The 21021-nt window shown below is 32.7% G+C and overlaps 1 protein-coding gene across 1 annotated transcript in view; it reads right to left on the reverse strand.

Moving 5' to 3' along the window:
- Window positions 1–21021, reverse strand: part of LOC149777730 (uncharacterized) — a 263591-nt gene that overhangs the window by 185717 nt on the left and 56853 nt on the right. The window contains exons 9-13 of the mRNA XM_089938777.1: window positions 17577–17597; window positions 9823–9864; window positions 4031–4191; window positions 1995–2132; window positions 457–610 (exon numbers count right to left, since the gene is read on the reverse strand). Coding sequence (XP_089794903.1) covers window positions 457–610; window positions 1995–2132; window positions 4031–4191; window positions 9823–9864; window positions 17577–17597 — 516 coding nt within the window. The remainder of the gene's footprint in view (window positions 1–456; window positions 611–1994; window positions 2133–4030; window positions 4192–9822; window positions 9865–17576; window positions 17598–21021) is intronic.

A 21021-nucleotide genomic window follows, 5' to 3' on the forward strand; every position in this document is an offset into this window, starting at 1 on the left:
AACACATGTATTCACATAATGACATGGAACATGTGTCATCACATGCTGACATGGAACACATGTCTTCACATAACGACATGGAACATGTGTCATCACATACTGACATGGAACACATGTCTTCACATAATGACATGGAACATGTGTCATCACATAATGACATGGAACATGTGTCGTCACATAATGACTTGGAACATGTGTCATCCCATAATGACATGGAACACATGTATTGATACTAAAATTCACAGTTGCTTAAGTTATTCAGGCTAAAAGCATGGAAAACAGAAAGCTGTTCAATAATAGTTTAAATTCTCTAAATGTGTACCAGTAACAGTGCTAAAGCATGTAATAAATAAATAACTCCTGATTATACTAAAATTCCAATGCAAAGTAAAGACCATGATTTAACTTAAAAAGCAAATCAAGTAAATGTAGATCCCAATATTACAGCTAACTTACTGTCCTGAAGTTGCTGCTCAAGCCGCTTAATATCATTGGTTTCCCGGGCGACAGTGTCTAGCATGAGCTCTAGCTGATCCTGAAGCTGTCCGTACATCTGGTTACTCTCATTTATCTGCTGTTCCTTGTCAACCATCTCCGCATACACGCGCCTCTGTAAAAAACAGGGATTGAAAGAGTTTCAGTTGGATTTTAAGTCTGACACGAAAACGAACTTTGGTCTGTATGGTCATAACATGGTTAGACTCTGGGCCATATGTGTCATGACATGTTTATACTTGAGCTCTATGTGTCACAACATGGTTAGACTCTGGGCCATATGTGTTGCGACATGTTTACACTTAAGATCTATGTGTCACAACATGGTTAGACTCTGGGCCATATGTGTCATGACATGTTTATACTTGAGCTCTATGTGTCACAACATGGTTAGACTCTGGGCCATATGTGTTGTGACATGTTTACACTTAAGATCTATGTGTCACAACATGGTTAGACTCTGGGCCATATGTGTCATGACATGTTTATACTTGAGCTGTATGTGTCACAACATGATTACACTTGGGCTCTATGTGTCACAACATGGTTACACTCTAGGTCATATGTGTCACAACATGTTTATACCTGAGCTCTATGTGTCACAACATGCTTACACTCTGGTCCATATGTGTCATGACATGTTTATACTTGAGTTCTATATGTCACAACATGGTTACACTTGGGCTCTATGTGTCACAACATGGTTACACTTGGGCTCTATGTGTCACAACATGGTTATACTTGGGCTCTATGTGTCACAACATGGTTATACTTGGGCTCTATTTGTCACAACATGGTTATAAATTATACCTATATTTGAATTTTTAAATGTCTTTTACACAATGTACACTGTACTGTCATCAGTGATGGAATATGTGCTGGACACTTTGGAGGCACTCTGGGTTACAAGGAAATTCTCAAACACTTTTATATAAGTCCTAATTATTTGCTGTGGAAAATTGCAGAAGTTCCCCAAAGTCCAGAAATTCTTCAAATCATTTTTATTTTTGGAGGAAACGGGCATGCTGAGGTACAAGTCAACCATTTCAGATTTCTTTCATTCCTTTTCACTAGCTCTAAATCATGGAATTCTCTAGAGTTGCATTTGCAGGACAATGCCTAGCCTCATGATTATACAATTTCTGCATAGATAAAATGAACACGGATTGGATGGTTCAGTGGTATAAAGTTTCCCAATCAGGTATCAGGGAATCAGAAATCAACCAATCAGGCATCAGGGAATCAGAAATCAACCAATCAGTTATCAGGCATTCAGAAATCAACCAATCTGACATCAGACATCAGTCAATCAGAAATCAGCCAATCAGACATCAGTCAATCAGAAATCAGACATCAGCCATCAGTCAATCAGTATTCCAGCAATCAGACATCAACCAATCAGAAAATTGGGCATCACAAAGATGAGTCTGAGAATATATGTAAATATTTTTTTCAACTTGACAGACCTGGTTGATTAGTCATCAAAAGATAATACATACATATGCAGGATCCGTGTTGTCCATTTGAGTCAGCTGGTTTTTCAGCCTAGTCAGTTCCACCTTGTCTTTCTGTAAGGCTTTTCTGGTCTTCTCCATCTCACCTTCTATCTGACTGGCACTGTCTCTCATATCATTCACCTAAATATTAAAATAAATGAACATTGTACATACATAAAAAATGTTCACAAAGTCCTTGAGCTAGATTGTGTACATTGCTAAAACATAAGCAAGAATTTAAAACCATACCTCCAAAACTCCAAAATCAGATGTGATCATTTGAGTACTTCAATCTTTTTAAAACTTAACATGTAGGGCAAATAATTAAAGATATCAAAATTCTAATATTTTTGTGATTTAAGGCATACTTTGAAGTGAAACCAGGTGAAAGTCAATGGCATGCCATTGGAAAATACCAACTTTTGGAAATGGTGTTTTCATTAGATTAACAGCAATATAAAGCAGTGCTTCTTCAATGTTTTGCTGTCACAAATCCTTGCATCCATTCCCTCAACCTAGCCTCCTCTCCCCTATTCTACTCCTCCTCAGTTACCCAGGGGCAATCAAGGGGCAATATCCCAAGTATTCATTTTATACATATATGATGTGCCTTCCTGTAACTCCATACACAAAGCTGAGTAAAAGAAACTAAAATTTAACTCTTAAAAATACTTAGAAAAGAGATGTATCTGAATTATAACACTGCTATGTGGATCTGAGGGTTGTGATAGGGTTGGAGGGAGATTGGGGTTTGCACTGAGGGGTTGGGATAGGGTTGGAGGGAGATTAGGGTTTGCACTGAGGAGTTGGAATAGGGTTGGAGGGAGATTGGGGTTTGCACTAAGGGGTTTGGATAGGGTTGGAGGTAGACTAGGGTTTGCACTGAGAGGTTGAGATAGGGGTGAAAATAGACCATGTTTGTACTGAGGGATTGGGTTAGGGGTGAAGGAAGACTGGGGTTTCCACTGAGGCTGGGATATGGGTGAAGGAAGACTGGGGTTTCCACTGAGGTTGGGATATGGGTGAAGGAAGACTGGGGTTTCCACTGAGGTTGGGATACGGGTGAAGGAAGACTGGGGTTTCCACTGAAATATGGAATACATGTAGCCAACCTACATAATATTATAGAGTCAATTATGGAACAATCATGATTCATGCTTAAGCCTTCACTTTAATGCCTGCATGGTTTAGTGATGTACTACATTTGACCTTTTGACCTCTGTGAATGTGTATACATGTACAATACTCTACCAGCTAGGCCTTCTTGCCACATCAACCTAAATATACATCAGTCACAATCTGTGAATGTGTATACATGTACAGTACTCTACCAACTAGGCCTTCTTGCCACATCAACCTAACTAAACATCTGTGAATGTGTATACATGTACAGTACTCTACCAACTAGGCCTTCTTGCCACATCAAGCTAACTATAAGACATTTTTGAAGGTGTATACATGTACAGTACTCTACCAACTAGGCCTTCTTGCCACATCAACCTAACAATAAGGCATATGTGATGTGTATATATGTACAGTACTCTACCAACTAGGCCTTCTTGCCACATCAACCTAACTATAAGACATCTGTGAATGTGTATATATGTACAGTACTCTACCAACTAGGCCTTCTTGCCACATCAACTTGACAACATGACATCTTGGAGTATGTATACAATAGTCTAACAAGAACCTTCTAACTCACCAGTATTTATATTCAACCTTCATTCCAATAAAATTATGGTGAAGAAAAGCACCAATCAAATTCTTTGTAACAATTATATGATCAGAAAGGGAGCCATATTAGGTTTCACAGCATAACAATGTATTAGAATTGAGTACTGTTGACTGTAGAGTAATATGGAAAGAAACTCAAGAAAATACTGTAAACATGAAGAAAAACCAGTCATGTGAAAACTGAACTTGATACACCGGATGAATGCTGTGGGAAACATACTAATAGTTTGTACGAAAGAAATATGTTACTTTGAAATGGTATCAATTGTAGTTAATTAACAATTAGAATAACAACAGCTTACTGTCTGCATCTTGCTTGCTAACTTCTGCCTGATTATAATTTTTTGGTCCTCTTTCTCCTGCAAAGTGGAATCCCCCATTTTCTTCAGATCTCTTGTAGCTTGTTGGAGTTTCCGCTCTGTTGCCATAAGATCCTCTGTCAACCTTTTCAGCCTGTCCTCCGCTAAAATAGCAACCTCCATATTTAATTCTCATCCCAATATGGTTTTCCCAACAATCTACACCACCCATATAAATAACTTTATCAAATACAAGAATCTCTTATTATTTTATTCTAGCCCCATCATCAACTGTAACTGAGGGATTAGTTGTCCACATAATAGAAATATATAAATTAACAGATAACTCTGTACAAATGTATAAAAAGATGAACTCACAGCATTGAGGTAATAATAAAATGACATATCAAGATTTTTCATTTATTTATGTTATAATGTCAGTGACAATTTGATATTGATAATGAAGAGAAAAATAATGAAAACAACTGTGGTCGTGATGATGATGGTGATGATAAAAAATGTATAGCAGAAGTGTATGTACTTTCTTAATTATGAGAAAAAAAAGGCACTGGAAATGTTTGGCCACAGTACATTCCAAGCAGCGAGCTGTGAATCTGAAGGCGGAACTATAAAACCAAAATTCTGTACTTTTCAGAAGATTACATTTTTTTCTCTCAGAACAAGACAAAGGCAAAAATTTATTAGTTGAAAGTGTAGATAGCAAAATAACATCTAAACCAGTGGTTCCCAACATTTTCGAATATGAGGACCCTTTCATAATTTCAAAACATTTTGCATACCTCAACATGCTAATAACTGTCCCTTTAGGCTCCTTTAATTGAGTAAATAAATGGCATAAAATAGTCATGGACCCCTTGGAACAAACCTTGGCCCCCAGCAGGTCTGTGACCCATAGGTTGGGAACCACTGATCTAAAGTATTAAGTAATTTCATGTAATCCTGACATGTTGCTGCATAAAGTATTCAGTCATATACAACGACAACATCTGGATTATTTACAAATGCTGAAAATACATATATATTTCCTCCATTATTAAGTGCCAGTCGTACGTTATCATAAAACATATTCTGAGCAGACTTATTTTGCATTTGTTAGCTCTTGGATTAGTCTGGATGGATAAAAAGAAAATCACACCAAACTGTATTATTAGAATGTAAACAATAACACTGTTAAAACAAATATTTATACTGTGGATAATAAACTGTTAAAATATATATATATATATATATATATATATATAGTGAATAATAAAATATTAAAAGGTACATGTTGTGATCATTAACTACTGATGCATTCTAATATTAGAAATAAAAAAAATATACTGGTTCTCTCTAATTCAAGTATTTATCCTTTCTGATATATTTTAAATTAGAAAGTACATGAATCCCTCATTACAAGGCACAAAAATATAGTGAAGTCTCATATATCACTGGTATTAACACAGGTCCCATTTTATGGGTGCATGTAGTTCTTATACTGAACCTACTTCAGTGTAAGGTGACCTCACTCATATCTCAATATAATTTTTATGGTTTTCGTGCATTATAGTGAGGGAAAAGTGTGCATGTCTATGTATCAAAAGATATGTAATTCAAATCAAGAGAAACATGTGTGCAAAGCTTTAATGATTTAATGGATTTGGAACCATTTCATTAAATATAGTCTAGAATAATCAATTGACCTGAACAATATCACATCAACCTTATTGGGCACAAGTCAATGTTTTATTATACATTGCACAAAAGAGTGCTAATTTCAGCCACTCTCAGGCAGGCTAAATTGATTGACTGCCATATTCTATTACTAACTGATTTCCATGAGATGAAATCAACACCTGTTGCAAATCAATATCACTACATGATTGATGTGAAAAATGACAACTTTGAATTGTTCGTCAATGGATCAACATTGTTACAAGTCACCAGCGAAAATTCTCTATGATCTCTTTCCATTAACAGCTGCCTGCAGTACAATTTCCTTATTTCTTATGAGCATGCAAAATCCCGTAGAGCCAATCATTGCAGCTTGAGTTAAATTACCTGAGAAATGTTCTGATACCCTGTCAATCCAATAAGAAATGACAGGAAATGTTTGCCAATGAATGACAGTAAATAATTTCAAACTTTAATACTGTGAATTCATTATTTGTCACAAAGTACAAATTGTTGTGGATTTCACTGCTTTTTTAAAACAAAAATTTAACAACCCATGAAAGGTTTTCCATCTTTTAAAGAAATCGGCTTTACATTTTTAAACCAATGATCATTGTACAGCTCAAAAAGATATTATCATTACATTATGACATCATTAATATGTGATCATTACATTATGACATCATCAAAAGATGTGATAATTACTTATTACATCATCAAAAATATGATCATTACTACATGACATCATCAAAATATGTTATCATAACATTATGACATCATCAATATGTCACATTTTCAAGGTGACCTGTAGCACTTTGAGTTCCGAAAGGAATCAGACACAAAATGATGTGGTTGCAACTTCTGAGTCTGTTTATAAAAACGTAATAACTGCAAAAACAACTCTGTGATAGAAAAGGATAAAGTATGTAAGACCATTAGAAATCTTTATTTTATGACCTATTACAAATCAGCTGCCACAGGTTTTCTGTTGCAAAAAACAGATGTACACTCATTCCTTGTGTCCTATTGAATAAATTCCCTCGAAAACATTAGCCATTTCCTTGTGTCCTATTGAATAAATTCCCTCAAAAACATTACCCTATTCATTGTGTCCTATTGAATAAATTCCCTCAAAAACATTACCCTTTTCTTTGTGTCCTATTGAATAAATTCCCTCAAAAACATTACCCTTTTCTTTGTGTCCTATTGAATAAATTCCCTTAAAAACATTACCCTTTTCTTTGTGTCCTATTGAATAAATTCCCTCAAAAACATTACCCTATTCATTGTGTCCTATTGAATAAATTCCCTCAACAACATTACCCTTTTTATTGTGTCCAATTGTATAAATTCCCTCAAAAACATTACCCTATTCATTGTGTCCTATTGTATAAATTCACTCAACAACATTACCCTTTTCTTTGTGTCCTACTGAATAAATTCCCTCAACAACATTACCCTTTTCACTGTGTCCTATTGAATAAATTCCCCTAACAACATTAGCCATTTCCTTGTGTCTTATTGAATAAATTCCCCTAACAACATTAGCCATTTCTTTGTGTCCTGTTTAATAAATTCCCTCAACATTAGCCATTTCCTTGTGTCCTATTGACTAAATTCCCTCAACAACATTACCCTTTCATTGTCCTATTGAATAAATTCTCTCAAAAACATTGGCCTTTTCATTGTGTCCTATTTAATAAATAACTTCAACAACATTTGCCTTTTAATTGTGTCCTATTGAATAAATTCCCTCAAAAACATTAGCCTTTTCCTTGTGTCCTATTTAATAAATTCCCTCAACATTAGCCATTTCCTTGTGTCCTATTTAATAAATTCCTCAACATTAGCCATTTCCTTGTGTCCTATTGACTAAATTCCCTCAACAACATTAGCCTTTTCCTTGTGTCCTATTTAATAAATTCCCTCAAAAACATTAACCTTTTCATTGTGTCCTACAGAATAAATTCCCTCAACAACATTACCCTTTTCCTTGTGTCCTATTGAATAAATTTACTGAACAACATTAGCCTTTTCACTGTGTCCTATTGAATAAATTCCCTCAACAACATTAGCCTTTTCACTGTGTCCTATTGAATTGACAACAGGCATCCTGGTATGTCCAAATATTACATTACCACAAAATAGACAACAGGCATCCAGGCATGTCCATACATTAAAGTACCCACAAAACAGACAACTTGCATCCTGGCATCTCTTAAATTACCCACACAAAAAGACAAAAGACATCCCAGTTATGTCCATACATTCAAGTACCCACACAAACAATACAACAGACATCCTAACAAGTCAATACATTCAAATACTCACACAAAAAAACAACAGATATCATGACACCCACAGTCATTCCAGGCATATCGATACATTAAAGTACCCACAAAAAAGACAAGACATCCCACACAAGTTCTTACATTAAAGAAGCCACACCAAAAATGCAAGAGACATCCCAGGCATGTCCATACACTTAAGTACACCCCAAAAAAGACAATATCTCAGGCATGTACATACACCTAAGTACCCCAAAAAAAGACAACATCTCAGGCATGTCCAAACACTGAAGTACCCACAAAAAGACAACATCTCAGGCATGTCCAAACACTGAAGTACCCACAAAAAGACAACATCTCAGGCAAGTCCAAACAATGAAGTACCCACAAAAAGACAACATCCCAGGCATGTCCATACAATGAAGTACCCCCCCAAAAAGAACATCCCTAGCATGTCCATTTAAGTACCCACAAAAAAGACAACATCCCTGGCATGTCTATATATTAAAGTACGTACAGAAAAGATCGATTCTGGTAAATCAAGAATAGAATGAAATCCATTAAAATAAAGGAATTCACTGAAAACAAAAAAACATGTTATTTACTGTAAAAGAAATACTTTATTAAGATTTTAGAAAAGAAGAGTTATCTTAAAATTAATTGTTGCAAGATTTTTTAACAGGCAATGCATGTATTTAATTATGGCAATGTATACATGTTTTTAAATATGGCAATGCATGTATATATTTAAATACAGCAATGCATGTATGTATTTAAATATGGCAATGCATACATGTATTTAAATATGGCAGTGCATACATGTATTTAAATATGGCAATACATACATGTGTTTAAATATGGTAATGCATGTATGTATTTAAATATGGCAATGCATGCATATATTTAAATATCAGTTTTAACAGGAAATGCATGTATGTATTTAAATATGGCAATGCATACATGTATTTAAATATGGCAATGCATGTATGTATTTAAATATGGCAAGGCATACATGTATTTAAATATCGGTTTTAACAGGAAATGCATGTATGTATTTAAATATGGCATCCTCAGTGAGATCCTCAGTCAAGTCATACATACACTGGCATCCTCAATGAGATCCTCAGTCAAGTCATGTCTACACTGGCATCCTCAATGAAATCCTCAGTCAAGTCATACATACACTGGCATCCTCAATGAGATCCTCAGTCAAGTCATACCTACACTGGCATCCTCAATGAGATCCTCAGTCAAGTCATACCTACACTGGCATCCTCAATGAAATCCTCAGTCAAGTCATACCTACACTGGCATCCTCAATGAAATCCTCAGTCAAGTCATACCTACAATGGCATACTCCTTTCAGTGGTCATCTCCACTAGAGCAAGACAAATACTACCAAATCCTGCAAAATTTGGACATCAGATGCCAACTCGAGGAAATCATACACTAACTGACCTTGACCTAAGTGACTAAGATTCTGCTTTCAGTGGTATATCTTCTGCAGAAGTAAGAAAATTTAAGATGAATTATACTAGAAAAAATACCAAACTGTTCCTTAAAGAACAAGTAAACACAATAATAATGATGAAATAAGGTATAAAGTGTAAGCTGCACTGGTTCCTTTTAACTTATTTTAGATATCATAGACACTGCAAGTATTTCAATCAATGAAACCAGAACTCAGTCTAGGTTCAAATAAACTCATCTTCAGTGATGAGGGACAAACTTTTTGATGAAAAGGACTATAAAAAAATACAACAGCTGTGATATTAACCTACAAAGGATAAGCTGTGAGGAGCATGCCTACACTAGCTGAACACATATACTTACATATTGTGGCTGGGGTTTTACTATCAGATGCAGGGTCGTGCCCTTTGAAAGGGAAGCAATATTCATAAGAAAATGTGTTATGATATAGACTAGATCATGATGGTAAACTTATGAACAACTTTTCTTTCTGTCTATTGCAAATGCAGCTCACTAGACACAATATCGATGATTCACAAGATGCAATATGCACATGTCTAGATAACTTCATATGCAGTTGACATGTAACGTGTTTTTATTTTAAATACACATCTCTAGACACAATATGCATGTCCAGATAACTTCATATGCAGTTGATACGTACCTTGTCTTGTGTAAATACACATCTCTAGACACAATATGCATGTCCAGATAACTTCATATGCAGTTGATACGTACCTTGTCTTGTGTAAATACACATATCTAGACACAATATGCATGTCCAGATAACTTCATATGCAGCTGACATGTAACCAGTCTAGTGTAAATACACATCACAAGACATAATATGCACATCTAGATAACTTCGTATGCAGTTGACACATACCATGTCTAGATAAATACACATCACTAGATGTCATGTGCATGTATAGATAACTTCATATGCAGTTGACACATATATGTCTAGATAAATACACAGCACTAGATGCCATATTCATGTCTAGATGACTTCATATGAAGTTGACATGTAAAGTTGACATGTAACCTGTCTCGTATAAATACACATCACCAGACACAATATGCATGCCTAGATAACATCATATGCATGTAACCTGTGTAGCATATACACACATCACTAGACACAATATGCACATCTAGGTAATTTTATACACAGCTGGCATGTACCTGTCTGTTGTATAAACACATCTCTAGACACAATATGCATGTCTTGATAACTTCATATGCAGCTAACATGAACCATGTAAAGTCTATATAAAAAAAACATCACTACATGAGAAAGCACATGTCTATATAATTTTATATGCAGTGCCTGTGAAGAAAAGCCTGTATTCTTAAATTACTAAAACATCATACTATATGTGAATTTCACCATTAAATAGATTACAACCACCTTGCATATCCATCACAGTGACCCATATACTGATACTCAAGTAGGTCATTCCTGTATCTATATTTGATTGACTAAAAATAATTACATTTGTAATTTCCAATTTTTGCTAATGTTTCTATGAACTATGGCATTCATTAGAAGGCTTACAGCAAGTGTAGACATTTAAACAAATACAGTACTGACAGTCGGCAACATGCATTGTAATAATCAGTTCTTTTTAAAATGATTAATGCATGCAAGGTGCCAAAGCAACAAATTAAAGCATGCATTTATCACGGAATTGTGGAACGAAAAACTAGCATACAAAAAGTATTTTCTAACATCTATAAACAATAGAGAAAAGTAGGTATAATATATTATGTTAGTTGTCAGTAAAAGTGAAACGAAAGAAGAGTCAAGGATTAAAAATTTGACAGTCCCTTGAAATAATAATCATGGAATGATTTGGACATATTTTTATTGTTAGTTATATCATGAGATTGACTGATAATAGATTATCATGAGATTGATAATAATTATCATGAGATTGATAATAGATTATCATGAGATTGATAACAGATTAACATGAGATTGATAACAGATTATCATGAGATTGATAACAGATTATCATGAGACTGATAATAGATTATGAGACTGATAATAGATTATCATGAGATTGATAATAGATTATCATGAGATTGATAACAGATTATCATGAGATTGATACTAATTATCATGAGATTGACAACAGATTATCATGAGATTGATGACAGATTAGTCAATGAATTCTTTCTAAAATTAATGAAAAAATCAACACTTTCAGAATATTCTGTTATTCTGTTGTTCTCAGAGTAAGAGCAAGCTGACTGAAATATAACTATGATGCATTAACATAGCAAGGTCCATTTAAATAACCATTGATATGAAGCAATGGAGATTAGTGTTGAAGAACATGTTTGTCAATGTAACAGTAAGTGCAGTATTTTGCCCATGATCATACCAATGGGCCAGGATTATAAAATTTGTCAAAATATAGCCACTGGACTTATTATTATACTAATGGGCATTATGGTTTACGTTTCACTTGTAATAGAAAATGTTCGATTAAAAATCTCTGAAATGCTGGCTTATTGTTACAATTTTCAAACAGAGTTAGTCTGTGGGAAGAAATAACATTTTTCTGTCATACTATATAAAATAAGTAAATAAATAAATAATGACCTAATTACTAATTCAATGACTTTTATAAGGCCCCCATCCAAATATCTGTTTTTCCTATTGAAATGGTTTTAAAATTAGGGTAGGTAGATAGTTAGGCAGGTTTTGTTTTCTAAAACACTATATATATATATATATATATATATATATATATATATATATATATATATATATATATATATATATATATATTGTACTAAGCACTTCATGTATTGGGCTAAACTGGCTCAATTAGATATACAAATTGAATTTTAGAAATTTTTTCAACTTACTCTGGAGAAAAAATGTACTAGGGTCAGCAACAAAAAACAGGGACAGTTGGCTGACTGGAAACCCATTTTTTGTGTGGTCTATTTATTAAGCTGATCTATAATATTACTAACTTAATGACCTGTTTAATTACTAATTCAATGACCGTTTTAATTACTAATTAAATGACCTTTATAATTACTAATTAAATGACCTGTTTAATTACTAATTCAATGACCTTTATAATTACTAATAAAATGATCTGTTTAATTACTAATTCAGTGTCCATTATAATTACTAATTTAATGACCTGTTTGATTACTAATTCAGTGACCTTTGTAATTACAAATTTAATGACCTGATTAATTACTAATTCAATGATTTTTATAATTACTAATTTAATGACCTGTTTAATTACTAATTCAGTGACCTTTATAATTACTAATTTAATGACCTGTTTAACTATTAATTCAATGACCTTTATAATTACTAATTTAATGACCTGTTTAATTACTAATTCAATGACCTTTATAATTACTAATTTAATCACCTGTTTAATTACTAATTCAGTGACCTTTATAATTACTAATTTAATGACCTGTTTAATTAATAATTCAATGATCTTTATAATTACTAATTTAATGACCTGTTTAATTACTAATTCAGTGACCTTTATAATTACTAATTTAATGACCTGTTTAACTATTAATTCAATGACCTTTATAATTACTAATTTAATGACCTGTTTAATTACTAATTCAATGACCTTTATAATTACTAATTTAATGACCTGTTTAATTACTAATTCAGTGACCTTTATAATTACTAATTTAATGACCTGTTTAATTAATAATGATCTTTATAATTACTAATTTAATGACCTGTTTAATTACTAATTCAATGACCTTTGTAAATACTAATCTAATGACCTGTTTAATTACTAATTCAGTGACCTTTATAATTATTAATTTAATGACCTGTTTAATTACTAATTCAGTGACCTTTGTAATTACTAATTTAATGACATGTTTAATTACTAACTCAATGACCTTTATAATTACTAATTTAATGACCTGTCAAATTACTAACTCATTCCCTTTATAATTATTAATTCAATGACCTTTATAATTACTAATTCAAGATAAGAATTTGATGAAACGATAAGAGAAAGGATTGAATAGATGTCGTGTCACAAGTGTTTTGTCATTTGCCATTCTTTATTTCCACCCGTTTTCAATTTCATTGTAATAAACACTTCTATTTGAAGAAAAAAAGTGTTATTTGTGTTGTGTAATGAACACTTCTATATGTATTAAATAGTATCATTTATACTGCGTAATGAACACTTCTATATGTATTAAATAGTATCATTTATACTGCATAATGAACACTTCTATATGTATTAAATAGTATCATTTATACTGTGTAATGAACACTTCTATATGTATTAAATAGTATCATTTATACTGTGTAATGAACACTTCTATATGTATTAAATAGTATCATTTATACTGCATAATAATACTTCTATATGTATTAAATAGTATCATTTATACTGCATAATGAACACTTCTATATGTATTAAATAGTATCATTTATACTGTGTAATGAACACTTCTATATGTATTAAATAGTATCATTTATACTGTGTAATGAACACTTCTATATGTATTAAATAGTATCATTTATACTGTGTAATGATACTTCTGTACATAGCAAACAGTGTAATTTATATTATGTCCAAACATACTCAAATTCAGTCCAGAGTACTTTTTTCCTTAAATTTATTTCTTTACTTTCTTGTACAGATAAAAAAGTGTTGTGATAATGAAAAATAATGTGTTGAGGGTAAAGTTAATAGAATTTTATTTACTAATTGAATAATTCATGTAATTATTTCTTGAAATTACAAATGACTGAATTACTTAATTTGTGGGTTTATTTACTGGTGCATATGTTTCAAATATATACTGACATGTGATTTATCACAAAAACAGATATGAATTTATGGACAAAACCATACATCAACAACAAAAAAGGTAAGAATGTTATTATCTATTTTGTTTAGCATCACTCACTGGGGCAGAGTTTTAAAAAAGAAACTTTTTTTTAAGACATCTGGTAAAATTATTTAAATAATTAAAAATGTTAAAACTATGAAGTAAATAAATGAGGAAAGCAAAATGTATTCCCCAATTTACTACCTTGGGATTTTAAAAAATGATCATGGGAAAAGGCCTCAATTATAACAACAATTAAGCTTTTGGGTATTTAAATAAAATGACATGGAAAAGGCCTCAAGATAATGCAATGGCAGAGCAGAGTCTATGTTGTTCATTCTACTGATTACTCCTAACAAACTGCATAGACCCAGATCCGCTGTAACATAATGTACTGGCAGTACAGGGTCTATGTTGTTTGTTCAACTGATTACTCCTAACAAACTGCATAGATCCAGATCCGCTGTAACATAATGTACTGGCAGTACAGGGTCTATGTTGTTTGTTCAACTGATTACTCCTAACAAACTGCATGTATAGCCTATCGTGTGCTGAAAAATGGCGTTAAACCCCCACTACAACAACAACAACAACAGAACTCAATAAAACTTTATCAACTTTTATATCAAGTGAAAGTGAACATTTCTGTATTGATATAAGACTGAAAAATTCAATGTATCTTTCTTTTCCTCTTCGTGCTGAATATAGTAATTTTGAACAGAACTAACATTTTGGCTAAAAGTATGTGTGTGTGTGTGAATCATTCTTTAAAAAAGAACAGCTTCAGAAAAAAAGACAAAGGATTGGTATACTTTATACATAAAATGTGCATACCATAAAAAAAAACATTCACTTGGATTAAGTCAATTTTACACGTAAGGTTAATTACTGGACTATCTATCACACAAGTATATGGGTTCTTATATACCTTTCAGTAATCTATTTTGCGATAGTAATTGATCCACAAGACTTGCTTTTAAAGCATTCAACTATTTGGAACAAATGGGAAAAATTAATAACATTAAGAAGTAAACATCAAAGCTGTATACTGGATTAAAGCTAAGAGAATATAAAAGAATAATAATGCGAGTAATTTGACCAATTCCACACAACAATTATGGACTTAAACATGAAAGATTTAAATTGTTTTCAGAAATCACATTGGCTACTGTAGGAACATTCTTAATTGGAACGATGTTTTTATGAAGAGATCCATTGTGTCAGGGTATGTAATATTGTAACCTGCATTACTGTTACAATATTATCTACAGGCCAATCTCAAAGAAAATGTTCATGGATTGGTTTTGGATTAATTGATTGGATGATTGGCACTGAATCACATCAACATGAAAAGATATATTTTGAACTGGCAACTCAAATACTGGAATCCACCACCTTATACAAATTTTACTTAGGTGAATTTTGCATTAATGCAATTCCAAATGAATTTTTGTTAAATTTCATTTTTTTAGTGAAGACTAAAAAAAATTTAATTATTTGTCTAAAACAAAAAACAAACAAAAAAAAAAGAATTGTAAATGGCTAAAATAAATGGTTTTAAAGCTAAATGAATAACATATTTTTCAATGAAACTTAACAGCAGTGAAATGAAAAATTTTGAGTTACGAGATTTCGAGTTATTCAACCACTCTTTTGAATGCAACCATCGCGTTAGATGCAAATTTAAAATGTCTTGCAAAAAGATGCAGCACAGAATCTGATGTCAGGCTAGGATTCAAACCCATATCCTTCTAGCTTTTAGTCTGGCATGGTAACCACTGAGCCATATCGGCTACTCAAAAACAAGATGTAAAGAAGATAATTTAAATATAATGGGCACATTAATAACATAAAATTGACTTCACCCAATACTGAGGTATGTTGTCCAACAAACAACATTTATTTCAAAAACAGGATACGTAAGCAGACATGGTTGATGTGGAGCAACAATGTACCAATATGGTGAGGGACGACTGTAGCACAATGTATTTACTAATATATTTGGTTCAATGGCAATGGTTTGCTCATGTAGTTTATTATTACTGTCAGAAAACAATCATTATTAAAAAATCTTACAATAGCATATACATTGAAACCTGTCTATTCAAGACACTCAGAGAACCATACAATGTTGTGGATAAATGTCACAATGATGCATACAATCACTACAGACAACGATTACAATTTTCTTATGGCAGTTCATTTCAATATCAATTAGATCTGGGTTTGCCCAAGCATTGTTACAAAATGAATGACCTTGATCCCAAGGCCAAAAGGTTCAGGCAAGCATGTCACATGCTGAATTGTCTTAATCTCACAATGATTCATCCAAGATATGAATTTTCTAAGACTGACCTTGACCCCAAGATTAAAGGGAAAACGAAGCATATTGTATACGGAATGGTCTTGGCTTCATAATGTTTCACCACAAGTATGAACAAACACTAAAACACAACGGTCCTAAAACTGTGACCTTGACCTCAAAGGCAATGGGACAAGTAAGCATTCTGCTGAATGAAGAGTCTCTGCTTCATAATAAATTATCACAAAGACCATCAAGCAGTTTTGGAAACAAAACATGAACTAGATTTATGAAGAGATTTAGACGACATAAACAAATGAAAAAAAAAAGCATATTATGAAAAAAAACACACAAAAATTCAAAATAAATCAAAAAGGGTTTGCCAACCAAATCTGTAAAGCTGGTCTAGATTTTCTCATGCAGTCCAGTGGAAATGCTTAGGTTACTAAATTTGGCATGTTTAATTCCAACATTTTTTTTATTTACATACTAAATGTTACAAGGTGAAGAATACAGTATTTACAGTTTAAATGATCAAGGTTAACAGCGGCCAACAATATTCCTGTGGCATGCCCGATTTGACAAAATGCATCCAGTTAAAAAATAAAATCAATTTTGTCTTAATTAAAAGAGTGTCTATAAAAATTATACAACATTCTTTGGAATTAATTGGAGGGGGGTCAAGTTTACTATAGTTTTTAGAAACCAAAGAGTTGAATAAAAAAAAAAAAAAAAACCCACAAGAAAAACAATGTGCCATCTATGAGGGTTAAACCTATCAAACACAATAATGCACAATTGTACAGCCAGAGGCTTAATAAATAATTTGTAAAAAAGGATGAGAACATAATAAATAATCTGTTAGAATGCATCAGAATGGATTTCTTCATAAAAAATACTGAACAGAACTCAAATAAAAAGCTATGTAGGTGTGCAAAGCTCTGGCAGTTATTATTACCTTCCTTCACTCCATTATTGGCTGTCATAAAAAACAATGTAACAGACATCAAGAATAGAAATATGCCATATTGATGTGCATGACATCTAAAATGGAATCAATAATTTTGAGTGCATATAATTTTGTATTCTAAATACTTGATAGAGAGTTATGAATTGATATCAGTTAAGTGTGAAATATTATATGTATGAATTTCAATAATAATAATGACCCATAATATGTAAAAGCTAACCAACTGAACAACACTGAAGAAACAGTGTGTCATATTAAACAAAGTTCAAAGAATAAAGTGCCATCTTGATCAAAGTTCAAGGAACACTACCATCTTGACAAAAGTTCAAGGAACACTATACCATCCTGATCAAATTTCAAGGAACACTATACCATCCTTATCAAATTTCAAGGAACACTATACCATCCTGATCAAATTTCAAGGAACACTATACCATCCTTATCAAATTTCAAGGAACACTACCATCTTGATCAAATTTCAAGAAACACTGCAACATCTTGATCAAATTTCAAGGAACACTACCATCTTGATAAAAGTTCAAGGAACACTATACCATCCTTATCAAATTTCAAGAAACACTATACTATCCTTATCAAATTTCAAGGAACATTATACCATCTTGATCAAATTTCAAGAAACACTATACCATCCTTATCAAATTTCAAGAAACACTATACCATCCTGATAAAATTTCAAGGAACACTATACCATCTCGATCAAATTTCAAGGAACACTATACCATCTTGATCAAATTTCAAGAAACACTATACCATCCTGATCAAAGTTCAAGGAACACTATACCATCCTGATAAAAGTTCAAGGAACACTACCATCTTGATAAAATTTCAAGGAACACTATACCATCCTGATAAAAGTTCAAGGAACACTACACCATCCTGATCAAATTTCAAGGAACACTACCATCTTGATCAAATTTCAAGGAACACTATACCATCCTGATAAAAGTTCAAGGAACACTACCATCTTGATCAAAGTTCAAGGAACACTACCATCTTGATCAAAGTTCAAGGAACACTACCATCTTGATCAAATTTCAAGGAACACTATACCATCCTTATCAAATTTCAAGAAACACTATACCATCTTGATCAAATTTCAAGAAATGCTATATACTATCCTTATCAAATTTCAAGGAACACTATACCATCTTGATCAAATTTCAAGAAACACTATACCATCCTTATCAAATTTCAAGGAACACTATACCATCTTGATCAAATTTCAAAAAACACAATACCATCTTGATAAAAGTTCAAGGAACATTATGCCATCTTGATCAAATTTCAAGAAACGCTATATACTATCCTTATCAAAGTTCAAGGAACACTATACCATCTTGATCAAATTTCAAGAAACACTATACCATCCTTATCAAATTTCAAGGAACACTATACCATCTTGATCAAATTTCAAAAAACACAATACCATCTTGATAAAAGTTCAAGGAACACTATGCCATCTTGATCAAATTTCAAGAAACGCTATATACTATCCTTATCAAATTTCAAGGAACACTATACCATCCTGATCAAATTTCAAGGAACACTATACCATCCTGATCAAATTTCAAGGAACACTATACCATCCTGATCAAATTTCAAGGAACACTATACCATCTTGATCAAATTTCAAGAAACACTATAACATCCTGATCAAAGTTCAAGGAACACTACCATCTTGATCAAAGTTCAAGGAACACTGTACCATCTTGATCAAAGTTCAAAGAACACTGTACCATCTTGATCAAAGTTCAAGGAACACTGCCATACTAGACTATGTTCAAGGACCACTATGCCATCTTAAGCAAAGTTCAAAGAACACTGTGGCATCTTGGACCATGTTCAAGGAACACTGTGCCATCTTGGACAAAGTTCAAGGAACACTGTGGCATCATGGATGATGTTCATGGAACACTGTAACATCTTGATCAAAATTTAAGGAACAGTGTGTCACCTTGGACTATATTTACAGACCATTGTGCAATTTTAAGCAAAGTTGGAAGAACACTGTGCCATCTTTATTAAAGTTCAAGAACACTGTGTCATCTTGATCAAGGTTCAAGGAACACTGTGCCATCTTGATCAAAGTTCAAGGAACACTGTGTCATCTTGATCAAAGTTCAAGGAACACTATGTCATCTTGATCAAGGTTCAAGGAACACTGTGCCATCTTGATCAAAGTTCAAGGAACACTGTGTCTTCTTAATCAAAGTTCAAGGAATACTGTGCCATCTTGATCAATGTTCAAAGAACCCCGTGACTTCTTTATCAAAGTTCAAGAAACTGTGCTATCACGATCAATGTTCAACAAACAGTGTAACATCTTGATCATAGTTTCTTTGAACACTGTAACATCTTCAGAAACTTTCAAGGAACATTGTGTCATTTTCAACAGAATTCAAGGAACTATATATTCATAAAATAAAATTATGACGTATTCAAGTACTTTGTATAGGTGAGAAAATTAAATAGACATATATCACTCTGTCAGAAAAAAATCGATTTTTAAGGAACAAGGTTTAGTAAGAACCTAACACATCAAAATATAAGATTTATGTAAATAAGAAACATATTATATAAAATGTGAATAAGAATTATGTGAAATAATATATTATGTACCATATATGCTCATAAATAGGTCATATTTATTGAAATATCAGAGTATAACCATAAATAGATCACATTTATTGAAATATCAGTAGAAATTGTTCTTACATGAACTGCAATATTTCCATCAATTGTTTCAGAAGTGGACTATCATGACACTAACTACAGACTATCACCAAAAACAAACCATCATCATAAATTGTGTTAATCTCTGACATTATTGTGCATTTTTCAATACAATTATCCTAATATAATAATATATTACAATTCTATGCTTGACTGCTGGGGGTTATACTGTCTACTGGTATCAAATGTCACAGTTCTATGCTTGACTGCTGGGGGCTTATACTGTCTACTGGTATCAAATGTCACAATTCTATGCTTGACTGCTGGGGGTTATACTGTCTACTGGTATCAAATGTCACAGTTCTATGCTTGACGGCTGGGGGTTATACTGTCCACTGGTATCAAATGTCATAATTCCATGCTTGACTGCTGGGGTTTATACTGTCCACTGGTATCAAATGTCACAATTCTATGCTTGACTGCTGGGGGTTATACTGTCTACTGGTATCAAATGTCACAAATCTATGCTTGACTGCTGTCCACTGCATAATTTGTTTTAATCTTGTCATTACCATGAATCATGATAATGAATTCACTGAATAATTTGCCTGAGAACAATCTAACTCTTTATAGATCTCATTAAATAACTGTCATCAAATCTTGTATACAGCTTGAGATTTTCATTGTCTGATAAGATAATCGAGTCTACATTTCAACTGTATAGTTAAAGTAACTGTCA

Source organism: Sinohyriopsis cumingii, chromosome 17 (genome assembly GCF_028554795.1).
Source record: "Sinohyriopsis cumingii isolate HCF-2022 chromosome 17, ASM2855479v2, whole genome shotgun sequence".
Lineage (NCBI taxonomy): Eukaryota > Metazoa > Mollusca > Bivalvia > Unionida > Unionidae > Sinohyriopsis > Sinohyriopsis cumingii.